Source organism: Protobothrops mucrosquamatus, unplaced genomic scaffold, assembly GCF_001527695.2.
Source record: "Protobothrops mucrosquamatus isolate PMUCROS unplaced genomic scaffold, P.Mucros_1.0 scaffold7, whole genome shotgun sequence".
Classification (NCBI taxonomy): Eukaryota; Metazoa; Chordata; class Lepidosauria; order Squamata; family Viperidae; genus Protobothrops; species Protobothrops mucrosquamatus.
This window is the reverse complement of record NW_015386394.1, coordinates 256,176-270,404: the sequence shown is the minus strand read 5'-3', so window position 1 is coordinate 270,404 and position 14,229 is coordinate 256,176. Positions and strand designations below refer to the sequence as shown.

Below are 14,229 nucleotides of genomic sequence, written 5' to 3'. Positions count from 1 at the left end.
GCATTCATGCCGTGTGTGTGTGTGTGTGTGTGTGTGTGTGTGTGTGTGTGTAATATGTATGTATGTATGTACACACACACACATATATATTCTAATAAATTTGTGTGGGCAGAAGTTGTTCACAATATGGTAGAGAACATACAATGTTCCTGCAATTAACAGAAAAGCTACAATTACTTCTGCAGCATTGAAATTCCCTTTGGGGATTGCTATGGACAATAACATTTAAAAAAACAGCTGTAAAGGATGCTATTAATGTATCTTTGAACACCATATCATTAGGAAATCCAGCTGACAAGCACAAATATACTTTTTTGTCATTCCTTCCTTCCTTTCTTCATTTATCTTCCAAATATCAGCAAAGAGGGCAACCATTCTAATCTTGCTATTGTCATTGTGGCACACTCTATTAATAGCACAACAACTGCAAAAAAAACCTTGGCTATTGTCAATGTGGAACAATCTATTAATAGCACAACAACTGCAAAAACAGAACTGTCTGCAGTCAATACATTAGCAACCAAAATGATGCTGTTAATGCTATTGCTGCTACTACCTGATGTAGGATGCAAGTTTGGACATAGTAAATGTGAGACAAAGCATGTTCTTCTGACTGTTCCCAAATATTATGAGCCAGGAGATTATATCTATGGAGGCATTATTTATCAAACCGCCTTCTATATGAATCCATACTATTTCCACCGATATCCTTCTGGGCCCCCTTTGGGAAAAATGTTTGTATAAGGATTTTTTTTTTCACTACAATGTGGAAGAGAACACCTCACCTGTGATACTCCTTGACAAATGGCTTCACTTTATCAAGGCAATTACTGTGATTTAATATAATAAAACACTTTGGGTGAAGCATATCATTATGGTATAAGGAGTTCCTTTAGATCAAATCCTTCTCAGTCGATTATTGCAGAAGCCATCAACTCGTAAAAGGAGAATAGCAGGTTGCTTATATATGGCTGAAAATATTATCTAAAGATCTTTTAGGTTTATTACTTGCATTATATTTTCATTCTTCTCCTGTTTTTAACTTTTCTCTGCCTTATTATTTTTTTCTGAAAAACAATATTTGAAGCTTCTTAACAACTTAAGCATGGATTTTGCTGTAATTATCTTCACCTCGTACACTCTCCACTTCCAATACAATTATTTCAAACTATATTAGCTCTATTGATTTCCCCCTTTCCATAATATGCTTAGCCTTAACATGCTTCATGCTCTTTTCCAAATTCACACCAATATTTATATGAAGACATTCCTATAATATCTTTTAGGTCTTGAATATCTTCATAATGAACGACCATGAAAGGAATGAGGAAAGCATTTCAGGAAACTTAAAAACCTTTTGCAATACAAATCACACACAATATTAAGAAATAAACAAATGTTGCTTCCTTTAAAAATTTCAAGGGTTATATATTTCAGGAAATTGAAAGATTCTTTCAATACAAATAGACCTGCAATCTTAAGAAGTAAACATATGTTGCTTCCTTTAAAAGTTTCAAGGGTTATATATGATCCAAGGTTGAACATTTCCTTTTCAGTGTAGTGACTGAGAACTACCAGCACATCCTGGCTTTGATATTTGCTGTGAAAGAGATCAATGGGAATGCCCAAATGTTACCCAATGTTACCCTGGGATTCAATATTTATGACAGTCACCTGAATGCAAAGTGGACTTACCATGCAGCAATGCAGTTGATTTCTCCAAATAGCAAATTTTTGCCCAACTATAAGTGCATAATTCAAGACAATCTTTTTGCAATTATTGAGGGATTGATCTCAGACATCATGCATCAATTTCCAATTATTATGAGTCTTTATAAAATTCCACAGGTAAGTTCCCCCTTCTCCCCTCTCACCTAAAGTCATTTTTGTATGCTTGGATTTATGTGTTTTTGCACTTATTAGGACTGGTCACAGAGCCAGATTTTTAGACTGGATCTGGCATTTTTATCTATTTATCCAGTCCTCCCCAAGTTCCTGGAATAGGCAGTTTTCTTTTTCAGGTATTAATGTTATTGTGGCAGGATGTAAGCTATTACAAATAAAGCTGTCTTTTGCAATTAACTGATGGTGATTTTGACAATACCAATTGTTCAACTAATGCTTCAGAGTGCCTTTACTATTGTTACAGCACCTTTACTATTGGTACAATCTTTTCCTTTTTGGGCACAGTTGTTCTATTTCTGTTTGTGGGATTTTGTATTTTGTGATTTTCTCCAGTTCTTTCTCTTCTATTCTAGAAGAGATAATGTAACCTCCAGATTTTTTTGTCATCTTTATCAAGAATTGTTACGTTTTGGTTATTATGTGACAGGTGCTTGTCTATTTGAATTCTACAGTCCTGGAGCACTTTTAGCTTTTTCATTTTCTATCACTAGGTCTATCTTGTGGTCCCACCAGTTCTTACTTGAAAGTAAATAGTATTTCTTGAACATATTCCAATGTCCTATTGGTGCTAATATGTAATGCCATTGTTTGTAACCAATCAGAATGATCTTCTTATAGCAGCTAATCAGTTAGTTCACTGTTTTCAGAGGCTATATTAACTATCTGTTGCTATCTTCTCAATTATGGATTTGTTCTTAAAGCTTGGTCTTGTCCAGCCAGAATTAGCAGTTCTGATTCTTTTTTTAACTTTCCTGCTCTTACCCATTGTCAGATCTTGTTCTCTGTTTTGTTTTTTCTTTGTTTCTCTATGTATGTGTCACTCTTTCTGTGTATTGGCCACATATTTCTTGGCATTGCCAAGTCTCTTTTTATTCTTTACTAGGTCTTTATTTTCTTATTAACAATTTTTAACTATGGGTATTGGTTTGACAATTGTTTTATAGTCTGACATCTCTTCCTCCTCCTCCTCCTCCTCTTCCCCCCTCCCCCCCATTGAAATCCAGTTCTTTAGCTGATATTGTCTTTCATACAGAATGAGTTCTGTCCTTGGCTAGTTCATACATCGTTCAGTGGTACCTAATCTGATAATCATAGAAAGGAGACAATCAACTTTACATTAATTGAATTTGACCTTTGGGACATACATACACATGTACATACATACATACATACATACATACATGTACACTCACACACATATGCACATATGTAAATATATAAAGAAATGTATAAATATATTTATAAGTTTCAAGAGTGAAACTTGACTCTTGGTGACTACATAGAACTGAATATGATGTCCTTTTTTTCAATAGCATGCAGTGGTTAATCGTTGCTTTGTTATGGGAAGAGGAGGAAGGAGGAAGAATGGGGGAGGAAGATTTTGTCTTACCTAACCAGTCAATTCCTATACTGTTCCCCTGCATTTTTTGGGGGGGTAGTTTGCTTTAGAGAACTGACAGGTGTGCATTATTACTTTTTGAGATTGCATTACATTTATTATATGCTACACTATATAAACTCTAAAATGCAATATCTTTTTGGTCTTTTCTGTTGTACAATTAATATTTATACTATTTAAATACTTATGACATATTAAAATTATTCTGCTGTATAATTCCATTATTTTTGTTTCTTGGCAGTTCATGTATGGATCTGCTAGAGTTGAAGCAGGGGATTCCAATCTCCCTTCCTTCTACCAAATGGTTCCAAATGGAATGTATCAGTATAGAGGTATCCTCCACTTACTTCTACATTTCAGTTGGAGGTGGATTGGATTCTTGGTGGCAAATGGAATGAATTTAGACTGGTTCATAGAGACCCTGGTTCCTGAGTTTTCCAAAAAAGGCATTTGTTTTGCCTTCATAGAGTTGTTCAGCAGTTCATGTTATAATGCCAATACAGGATTTTTTTTCAACTGTGTAGTAGCATTTTATGAAAAAATAATAGATAATGAAGTCAGTGTCTTGGTCTTTAATGGAGATACACGTTCCATGATCTTTTTGAGATATTTACTAAACATTGATTATAAAGAATTATTTGGAAATCCAAAAGGGAAAGTATGGATCCTGACTGTTGGGATGGAGTTGAAGTTCTTTACCAGTAAAAAAACCTGGGATTTGCAGGACTTCCATGGTGCAATATCATTTACCATTCATGCCAAAGAACTGAAAGGATTCAAACAATATATTCAAGATCAAAAGCCTTCCGCTATAAAAGAAGATGGTTTTATCAAGGATTTCTGGAGTCATGCATTTGGATGTGCATTTCAGGATTCTAATCTGGGAGATGAGAAGGAGAATATCTGCAGTGGAGAGGAGAAGTTAGAGAGCCTTCCTGAACATGTTTTTCCCAAAAGAGTAACTGGCCACAGCTATAGCATCTACAATGCTGTGTATGCTGTGGCTCATGCTCTGCAAGCCATGTATTCTTCCACACCTGAAAGAAAGTTTATAATGAGACAAAAAGGAAGGAAGCTTCATAATCCTGTGCTCTGGATGGTAATGGACTCAATAGTTGTCTAGACCATGTATTGAGAGATTTTCTTCTAGGAAATAGAAGTGATGGCCACCTTCATAGCAATTACTGTGTATAAAATAAATGTGGGAGAAATTGTGATTAGTTTTGGTAACAGTATGTGTGGAAAGAATGAATTTATCATCTGCAAAAGAAATGTAAAATCAAATGGATAAATGAATTACTTTTCCCACACACTGAAGATGTATCTATTGGAAATAGTTATATAAAATATTAATAAATAATATTATGCTATCATTAAATTTATTACATAAAGAACTAATTAAAGATTAGAAGGATAATAGGAATCCCATTAAGAAAAGTTTTGAATAAAGACCCTGGTACCAGAGTTTTCCAAAAAAGGCATTTGTTTTCCGTTCATAGAGTTGTTATAAGTTATAACACAATTATAAAAATAGAAATATGCTGAAGCAAACACTGAAAAGTCATGAATGAATAGTATTAGTAGCAATCTTTAAAAGGTAGATTCAATTCATAAACAATGAAAAACCTCAAGCACTATGAAATGTGAAACTAAGATTGGTAGATAATATAAAAAAACAACATAATAAATAATCTTTGAGTGATATGAATTCACTGTATATCACTCAAAGACGATTCACTATGTTGTTGTTTTTTTACCAATGTGACTTCCTTTCAATAGTATCAAGCAGAATTGCATTAAATTGAGCAGAATTGTTTGGAGAAGAAGAAATCTTGAGTCTCTGAAATATTACATGACTGTTTTTCTTTGTTTTTGGTTCATCTATCTATTTTTGGGAGAGAATTTAACATTCCTTATTATAAACCTGGTCATCAGAGCCTCAGTAATGTGATTCAGGAGGCTCTTATGTCTTGGTTCTGATTTAGGCCCAGGTTTAGTATGTACATCTACTCTGTATAATGTTTTTGACTGTTCTTCTCTTGTTGGATCTGTTATAATTTGTTGTTATGCTGTAATTGTTTTAATTGAATATTGGATATGTTGTAGACACCCAGAGTCTTTTGAAGAGAGCAGTTAGAGTAAATCTAATAAATAATGGACATACATAAAATCATGAAAAAGCCAACCACATTAATAATTGTACAGATATTATATGCAAACTTCCTAAAACTATTTTATTTTGTGATCTAGATATTCCATTTTATGAGATCTGTATCATTTAATAACAGTGCTGGTGAAAAGATCTTCTTTGATCAGAATAGGGAACTTGTTCAAGAACTGGACATCATCAACTGGGTTATATTTCCCAACCAATCATTCACTGGAATGGAAGTTGGAAAAGTGGATCCTCAATCTCCTCCAGAGGAAGCATTCACCATTAATGAAGATGCAATGATATGGCACAGTTGGTTTAACCAGGTAGGAATTAACTGAAAATATTACATATTTTCCATATTCATATTTCAGCAAGATGAATGACAAGGATTTGTCTCTGTCTATTTCTCTCTCTTTTGTTATCACTTTATTCAAGGGTTCCATTCAATACAGAGGTAAAATTTTATGAATCTTGAAAAATTATTCATTTATTAATTTAACAGATTTGTATAGCAGCTTATTTTATGTTAGAGTTTTACAGCTTTCCAGCGCAAAAATAAGCCCCCAAAATAAGCACACATTCAAAATTAGCAGGAGGCATAGTTTAAAAATGTTATTTATATATAAACATGATAAATACAATTTCATTCAGCTCTGGGGAACATCAACAACTCTTAAATTGGAGATCAGAGAAAAACACAGAGAAAACTAAGACACGCCCAGACCTAGGCTGGATCAGATGCCTCACACAGCCAATACTGTGTCTTAATCAAAAACAGTTCTCATTGGTTGGTTTGTTGCTATGGCTATCCTAGTTCATAAAACTTCTTACACAGTGACACTCCTCCCTTTATGGACTGGAATAGACATAAAATCAAATAACTTAATACTCTTCTCATGGTGCACTCCACTCAATGACTTGGTCATTACATCTGCCAGATTGTTATTTGAAGAAAAGTGAAGCAAGTGAATTAGTTTACTTTTTATGGCTTCTCTGACATTACAATACTTAATGTCCACATGCTTGCTTCTACTTTTCACTCTGTTACCTGTTGCCATTTTAATGCAAACAGCATTATCTTCAAATATTGCTACGGCTTCTTTAACTTCTATACTTGAATCCTTTAACAAGTGTACATACCAGATTACCTCTGAACAAAGTTCAGACAGAGCAATAAATTCTGCCTCCACAGTAGAAATAGCTACAGTTGTTTGTTTTCTCGACTTCCATCCATTCAAAGTCCCTCCAGATAATACCACAAACCCAGAATTGGACTTTCTGGTTTGCACATCATTGGCATAATCACTGTCAACATAACATTTTAACTTCAATTCTCCAGAGACCTGTATTTGAAGACCCAAATTCACTGTTCCCTTCAAATACCTGAGAATTCTCTTCACACCCATCCAATGCAATTGTGTTGGTGTGGCAGTAAAGCGACTTAAGATGCTTACTGCACAAGCTATGTCTGGTCTGGACCACTGTGACAGATATAACAGGCTTCCTATTGCTGACTGATATATCTCCTGATCACAGGCTTCACTTTTGTCCTCACCCAAAGTGTTGTGAAAATCGATGCTCATAGGTGTTGGAGCAGAATTACAATCTTTCATGTTGTATCTCTCCAACAGTTGTTCAATTTTCCTTCTTTGACTGAGAATGTAGCTACCTTTCTCAGTTTTTTTGTATCTCTACACCAGGCATGTCAAACTCGCAACGTCACGTGATGTCACGCGACGTATCGGAGCTTTTTCGCCATTGCTGGCAATGGGGTGGGTGCGACTCCGGTATGATGAAACCGGCCCGCGGGCCGGCAGTTTGACACCTCTGCTCTACACCAAGATAGTTTTGTATTTCACCCAGACTTTTCAGCTCAAACTTTTTGTCCAATTGATTAACAAATTCATTCACCTGAGCCAGATCCTTTGCAATGAAGCAAAGATCACCCACAAATGTTAATAATTGGCAATCCCCACTGTGGAACCTTGCAGTATATATGCAACCATCAGCCTTACAACTCTTGAACCCAAGACCCTTCACTGCTACATCTAAACAGATGTTACAGTTTCTGGCTGATTGCTTCAGCCCATAAATGGCCTAGTTCAGTTTATACACAGTGCCAGGCCTTTTACTCTCATACCCTGGTACTTGAACCATGTAAATTTCTTCCTCCAACTCTGCAATGAGGAATGCTGTGGTTATATCAAAGTGCCAAATTTTATGCCCACGTGCCGTTGCCAATGCTAGTGCCAATCTTGTAGTTTCACTTTTTACCGTTGGAGCAAATACCTCATCATAGTGCACATTTTTCTTCTGAGAAAACCCTTGTGCCACTAAACTTGCCTTATATTGGACTTCACTGTTGGGTAACACTTTCTTTTTGTATACCCATTTACATCCTACAGCTTTGTAGCATTGTGGCAAAGTCATAGAGGTGAACAATTTATGTTCATCCATGGATTTCATTTCTTTGTCCTTGGCCTCTTTTCACTTCACTTGCTCCCCTTTGGGTAGTGCCAATATTTCTTTATAGTTTCTTGGCTCATACCATACATTACACACCTTTATTGTCAGGTGGAATAACTATCAGATGGAATCCCTTTGTTCCATTGCTCTGACCTGCATGGTACTGACTGCTCTTGACTGTCAACCCATTCCTGCTTCACATCAGAGTCACCATCTTCTTCTGACTCCTTTTCTTATCCCTTTTCAGCTTCTCTTCCCTGAATGCTGACACCATCACTAAGTGAGTTACCGTCACTAAGTGGATCATCCCCAGAATTGGCATCAATTCTGCCCCAATTCTGCTCTGCAAAGCTAGCAGATCTGGAAATTACTATACTTCTGCTCCCATCACTAAAGTGATAGCTCTTTGAGCCAGGCTCATAGCCCATAAACCTGAGCTTTCTAGCCTTTGGTTGCCCTTTTTTTCCTAATTGCCTTTGGAATATGCACTCATGCATTGCTTCCAAATACCCTTATATGTGCTCGAGATGGCTTTCTCCCATATAGCACAGCATATGGAGTATCATTTAAAGAGGAACTCCACAGCCTATTGACCAAATAATTTGCAGTTAACATGGCTTCACCCCAATACGACCTGCTCAGACCAGAATCCTCCAGCAGTGAGTCTTTCATGGTCTGCAAGACTATGTTCTGTCTTTCAGCCACACATTCTCAGCTGCTGTGTACGGATTTGTACATCTGTGTCTTATTCCTAGCTGCCCCAAACACTGTTGAAAACTTGCTGACATGAATTCTGAACCCGTCAGTTTGCAATTGGCATACCTGTTGCCTATATTTTCTTTCTGCGAAACTCATCCATTGCTTGAACTTCTGCAGCACCTCTGTTTTGCTATTAAGCAATTAGCAGAACCCAAATCTGCTATGGTCATCTACAATGACTAGTGCATACCTGGCTCCTCCCAAGCTGGCTTGCATGTACCAGCTCTAGAACCCTTGTTGTCAGCCTTGTATTCTTCTTGCTTACTGGGAATAGCTTGGATTTCAATTATTTACATACTGCACAGTCTAAGGATGCCTTACATAGTTTTAAGGTTAATCCTTCTGCAAATTCTGGCATCCTTTGCAACACTCTGAAGCTGGCATGGCCAAGCTTTCTATGCAAGAGATGAATGCATGAATCATGCTATGCCACATTACCAAATGTTTGGGCACATAGAACCTTTTGTGCCTGCAACACATAAAGATTATCCTGTTTTATGTCCTGTGCACATACACTGCTACTTCTTTTTATGAGACATTTCCCATTTATAAATGTGGTCTGAAACCCTTGTTTATCAAGATTGGATACATTCAGTAAATTATGCTCCATTTCAGGCACACATAATACATTATTAAACCTTTACTCCAGACATGGAATCAGCACACTGCCTTTCCCCATGACTTTTGCCTTCTGGCCATTTGCTGAGGCCACTGCATCTCCTTCAGTTGAATCCAATCTGGAAAACAACTTAGAATTATTAACAATTGTTTGACTAGCCCCACTATCTATTAATCATTTGTCTTTGCTATTACAATAGCTAACTTTTGCAGCAGCAGCTTGTCCATTTGCTGGGTTTCTTCCTTGTAAACAGTTTTTCTTTAAATGAATTTCAGCTCCATAGATAAAACATTTATTTTTCTCATGTTCTTTCCTCTTGGGAATTCTCTGCTGAGATGACAGTCAGTCAGTCTGCTGTTTTGCTCTCTCTGCTCCTTGGATCCCCACTTCAGGAATTTTTTCATGGTGGCTTCTTCTAAAATGGTGTTTCTGTTCCTCAGAAATCAAACAGGCCTTAAGCATTTCTATACTTAATCCCTGTTCTGGTCTACATTCAAAAACAGCTGAAATGATGGCCCACATTTCATCAAGACTATTTAGTACCAGCAGCATTTCTGAGATTCAGGAATCTGCATTCCTCGCTGTTTTAATTCAACAAGCAGTTTCTGCATGTGGAACAAATGCTCATATGGCAGCAGCCGGGCTCTGTACAATTGCCTCAATAATTGCACTATATTGCATGCTGACTCACTCACATGCATGCTTTTCATCTTCAGCCAAACTTCTTTAGCAGTTTTTAAGTCAGCTACATTTAAGAATTGTTCATCTTCCACACTTAAGATGATGTAAGTTAGTGCCTTATCATGCCTCCGTTGATCTGCAGCTGCTAATTGCCTCGGGGTGGATCACAATATCCCAGAGCATCTTAGCCTTCAGAAAGCATTCCATTTTTGCAGCCCAAATAAGATAATTCTTTTGTCCCAATTGAGGCAGAGAGCTCTCCTTTAAATCAACAGCCACCCTGCAAGCCTTCAGCTGAGTCTTTGCCTTTTCTTTCTTAATTTAACTCAGATAGTCTTTCAGCTTAATTACAGCTCCATGTTGAGCCTCAATCTTTTTCTTCACAGACTTGACACACGTTCCCGATCGACCCTGGACCCGGGTATTGGACAATCTCAAAATGTCGAAAGGTCACGTTTTTATTCGGGGGTTTTATTCGTGTTTAAGTTTTACTCGTCCTCTGTATCAAATCTTTTTGAAATAAGTATTTTATATATATATTTGTACATACATACAGTTTCATTCAGCTCTGGGGAACATCAACAACTCTTAACTTGGAGATCAGAGAAAAATACAGAGAAGACCAAGACACGCCCAGATCTAGGCTGGATCAGATGCCTCTCACAGCCAATACTGTGTCTTAAACAAAAACAGTTCTCATTGGCTGGTTTATTGCTGTGCTATTCCAGTTCATAAAATTTCTTACACAGTAACATTTTATATAACACTCAATACAATATAATATAAAATATAAAATAATAAAAAATAGAAAGCATTAAAAAAAACCTCAACATATCCACAACAAAGCACAGAAGCACATATATATCAGAACCATAAAGTTTCCCTACAGTTCATTTCATACCATCCCAAAACTTGTAGAGAAAGTCAGGTCTTTACAGGTTTTTGGAAAGCCTGCCAGGGTGAAATTGTTTCCAAAAGGTAGAGGGTAGTATGAAGAATCTGCATTGCAGAAATCTCACTAGATGGCACTATTTGAGGGTCAAGGCAGATCTTCCTGAATTAGTCACTGATTCAGTCAATGCACTTCTGACTTTTCCCCCGAAAACTATTTTGTATTTTTCTTAGTGGAAATATGATATAGGAAATATGAGGTAAATTTTGAACAATGGAACCAAAATTCTTCCTGTGGGTTTAGGGTTCCTTTAATGACATCACATCATTAAGGAGTATATTTTTTCAAGTGGGGAAAAAAAGGAGAACACCCTCTGGAATGAACTACCCCCCGAGATCCGGATGATTCCGGATCTCCTTACTTTCCGCCGCGCCCTCAAGACATGGCTTTTCCAGCAAGCGGGCCTGACCTAGGGAGGATTTTAGGTAGGGATAATTTTAAAAGTATAAATTAGCCTTTGTGTCGACCCTTATAAACCAAAATTAAGCCGAAAATAGTCCCAAATATCTTTTGTATTTTTGTATTGTGTATTTTTTGTATTTTGGGTATATTATTTGTTTTTAATATGCTGTGAACCGCCCTGAGTCCTATGGGAGAAGGGCGGTATACAAATTAAAATAATAAATAAATAATAAATAAATAAATTATTGGACATAGATTTTTTATGTAAATAGAATAATATAATAAAATGGAATAATTAGAATAACAGAACAAAATTGAATAATTTCTATACTATAAACTCTAGGATACCAAACCTGAAAATGAAGCATTTTACCTACAGTAAGTATTGTACAAAGTACATGTATCTTTGATTCATTTTCAAAGCATTATGTTCTTCAAATTGTTGAGAAAAAAACGTTAGGTGAATACCATGATTCTTTAAAATAGGGCTCACCTAGAAATCTCAGTTCCAGATAGGTTTAATTCCTTTCTGCCGACCTTGGTTTAATTTGATACAAGATTTTCACATCAAATTTGGTTAGATTATAATTTCTGATGCAAACTAGACTCAAGCCTTTAATAGAACAGTTCACCATCTCACTGGACAAAGAGTTGGGTGGCATATAAATTTAACAATAATAAATAATAAAATTAAAAAGAACAATTCATCATATAGCCACCCACCTCAACAAGTGATCCAGGGCAGAGTATATCAAAAAAGAAAAATAATTAAAAACAATTAAGATAGTAGAAAAAAAATACACATGGCACCAAATAAAATTATTACTATGGATGTTAATGCAGGCAGGAAACAGAACCCCAAACCTGGGCACACAACATTTTCATAGCATTTCAAAATGATCTGATACTTGAAGGGAAAATATTCCCAAGTGTAGGAACTACAGCAGAGTAGCCAGATCTCCTGGTTCTTGCATGATTTGGTCCTCTACTGTCCTCCTGATAATGATGAAAATTGTACCACAGATTTTTAATAAATTAATATGAAATTAGATCCCATTTAATTAACTTCTTCTTTCTTCATTGCTGGACAGACATTGCCTCTTTCTCTCTGTAATGCCCATTGCCAACCTGGATCTAGAAAAAAAAGGAAAGAAGGGAGACCCTTCTGTTGCTATGATTGCATTGCATGTGCCAAAGGATCAATATCCCACTACAAAGGTGAGTATTAGCATATACAACTATACAGTTTATTTTCAAAGCAAACATTTATGGAAGATATAGAGATAGGTCATACAATCCCTGCCATATTCATATATCTAACCATGCTCTTCACTGCTAACCACTTATGTATCAGATTTGTGCTTTATGATATATTTGCATTGTGTCAAGAAAATAAAAATAAGAATGGAAGGTAGGAAGAGAGATCTAGCTTGCTGTTCTGTTTTAAAGTCACTTTAGATATTGTTGCCTCTCTCCATGACTCTTTATTTTATTCTCTTCCTTTTATTCTAATCTCTACAAATGAATTATTCACAAAATGCTAGTATGGCAATTTACTCCACCCATCTTTCAGGTGGATATGCACAGATTTAAATAGTAAAGCAGATTTTGTCTCAATGCCTCCTTTAACTTCCTGCAGTGAATGTAATATAATTTTATTTGAAAATCTTTCTTTCATAGACATGGCTGACTGTGTTAAATGCCCTGATGATTACTATGCTAATGAAGATAGGAATACCTGTATTCCCAAAAAAATAAGCTTCTTGTCTTATGAAGAACCTTTGGGTATCAGTTTGGGCACAAGTGCCATTTCATTTTCATTGGTAACAGTTATGATACTAGGAATATTTCTGAAGTATCACAATACTCCGATAGTGAAAGCCAACAACCGTGGCCTTTCCTACATGCTTCTTATTTCCCTTGTACTGTGCTTCCTTTGTGCATTGCTCTTTATTGGCCAACCAAAGAAGGCAACATGTTTTCTCCAGCAAATAGCCTTTGGCATCATCTTCACATTGGCTGTTTCTTGTGTGCTAGCAAAAACCATCACTGTGGTTCTCATTTTCATGGCAACCCAACCAGGATCCAGGCTCAAAAAATGGGTAGGGAACAGCCTGGCTTGTTCAATTGTTCTTTCTTGCTCTTTTCTTCAAGTAAGCATCTCTCTGGTGTGGATGGCAACTTCTCCTCCTTTCCCAGATATGGACATGCATTCAGTACCTGAAGTGATTGTTTTGAAGTGTAATGAGTCATCCCCAGTCATGTTTTATTGTGTCCTGAGCTACATGGGTTTCCTGGCGATAGTCAGTTTCACCGTGGCTTTCTTTGCCCGTAAGTTGCCAAGTAGTTTTAATGAAACCAAACTTATAACGTTCAGCATGTTGGTATTTTGTAGTGTTTGGTTCACTTTTGTCCCCACTTACCTGAGTGCCCAAGGAAAATATATAGTAGCTGTAGAGATCTTCTGTATCTTATCTTCCAGTGCTGGATTGCTGGGTTGTCTCTTTTTTCCCAAATGCTACATTATTTTGCTGCAACCTGAGCTGAACAAAAAGCAATTGTTAAGAAAAAAGCAGTAGTCAAACTTTTTTTTAAAACTTTTTAAAGTATGCTACACACCTTCAAAATTATAGGAAAGGATTGCCTTTAATCTGCACTAATTGGTCATATTTCCATAGAAGCAGAGTAAGCTCTAGATTCTTAGGGCGGGTCTGGCTGTTTGGAATATTTGATTCAACTATGTAATTGAATTATCTGCATTCCTGCAAGATTGCACAAACTTTATATTTGTTTCTCAGCTTTAGTTCCCCCCCCCTTTTTTTTTAATGCTCAGATAATCTGACTGCCTACAACAAGATCAGGGAAGGAGGAAGAACATATCATGGGAAAAT

At 36.4% G+C, this 14,229-nt stretch overlaps 1 protein-coding gene across 1 annotated transcript; it reads left to right on the top strand.

The window, feature by feature from the left end:
- Positions 1-525: 525 nt before the first annotated feature.
- Positions 526-13,917, top strand: LOC114922211 (vomeronasal type-2 receptor 26-like). The gene is made up of 6 exons (XM_029282993.1): positions 526-734; positions 1,557-1,848; positions 3,546-4,403; positions 5,555-5,782; positions 12,430-12,556; positions 13,019-13,917. The coding sequence occupies exons 1-6, from the start codon at positions 526-528 to the stop codon at positions 13,915-13,917; spliced, it is 2,613 nt and encodes an 870-aa protein (XP_029138826.1).
- The last annotated feature ends 312 nt before the right edge of the window (positions 13,918-14,229 follow it).

Bases quoted from the DNA above. Each gene is read 5' to 3' on its own strand.
- LOC114922211 (XM_029282993.1), top strand. From the start codon at position 526: ATGATGCTGTTAATGCTATTGCTGCTACTACCTGATGTAGGATGCAAG. The intron at 735-1,556 runs GTTTGTATAAGG...TTTCCTTTTCAG, and splicing joins GGGCCCCCTTTGGGAAAAAT to TGTAGTGACTGAGAACTACC. The intron at 12,557-13,018 runs GTGAGTATTAGC...TTTCTTTCATAG, and splicing joins ATCAATATCCCACTACAAAG to ACATGGCTGACTGTGTTAAA.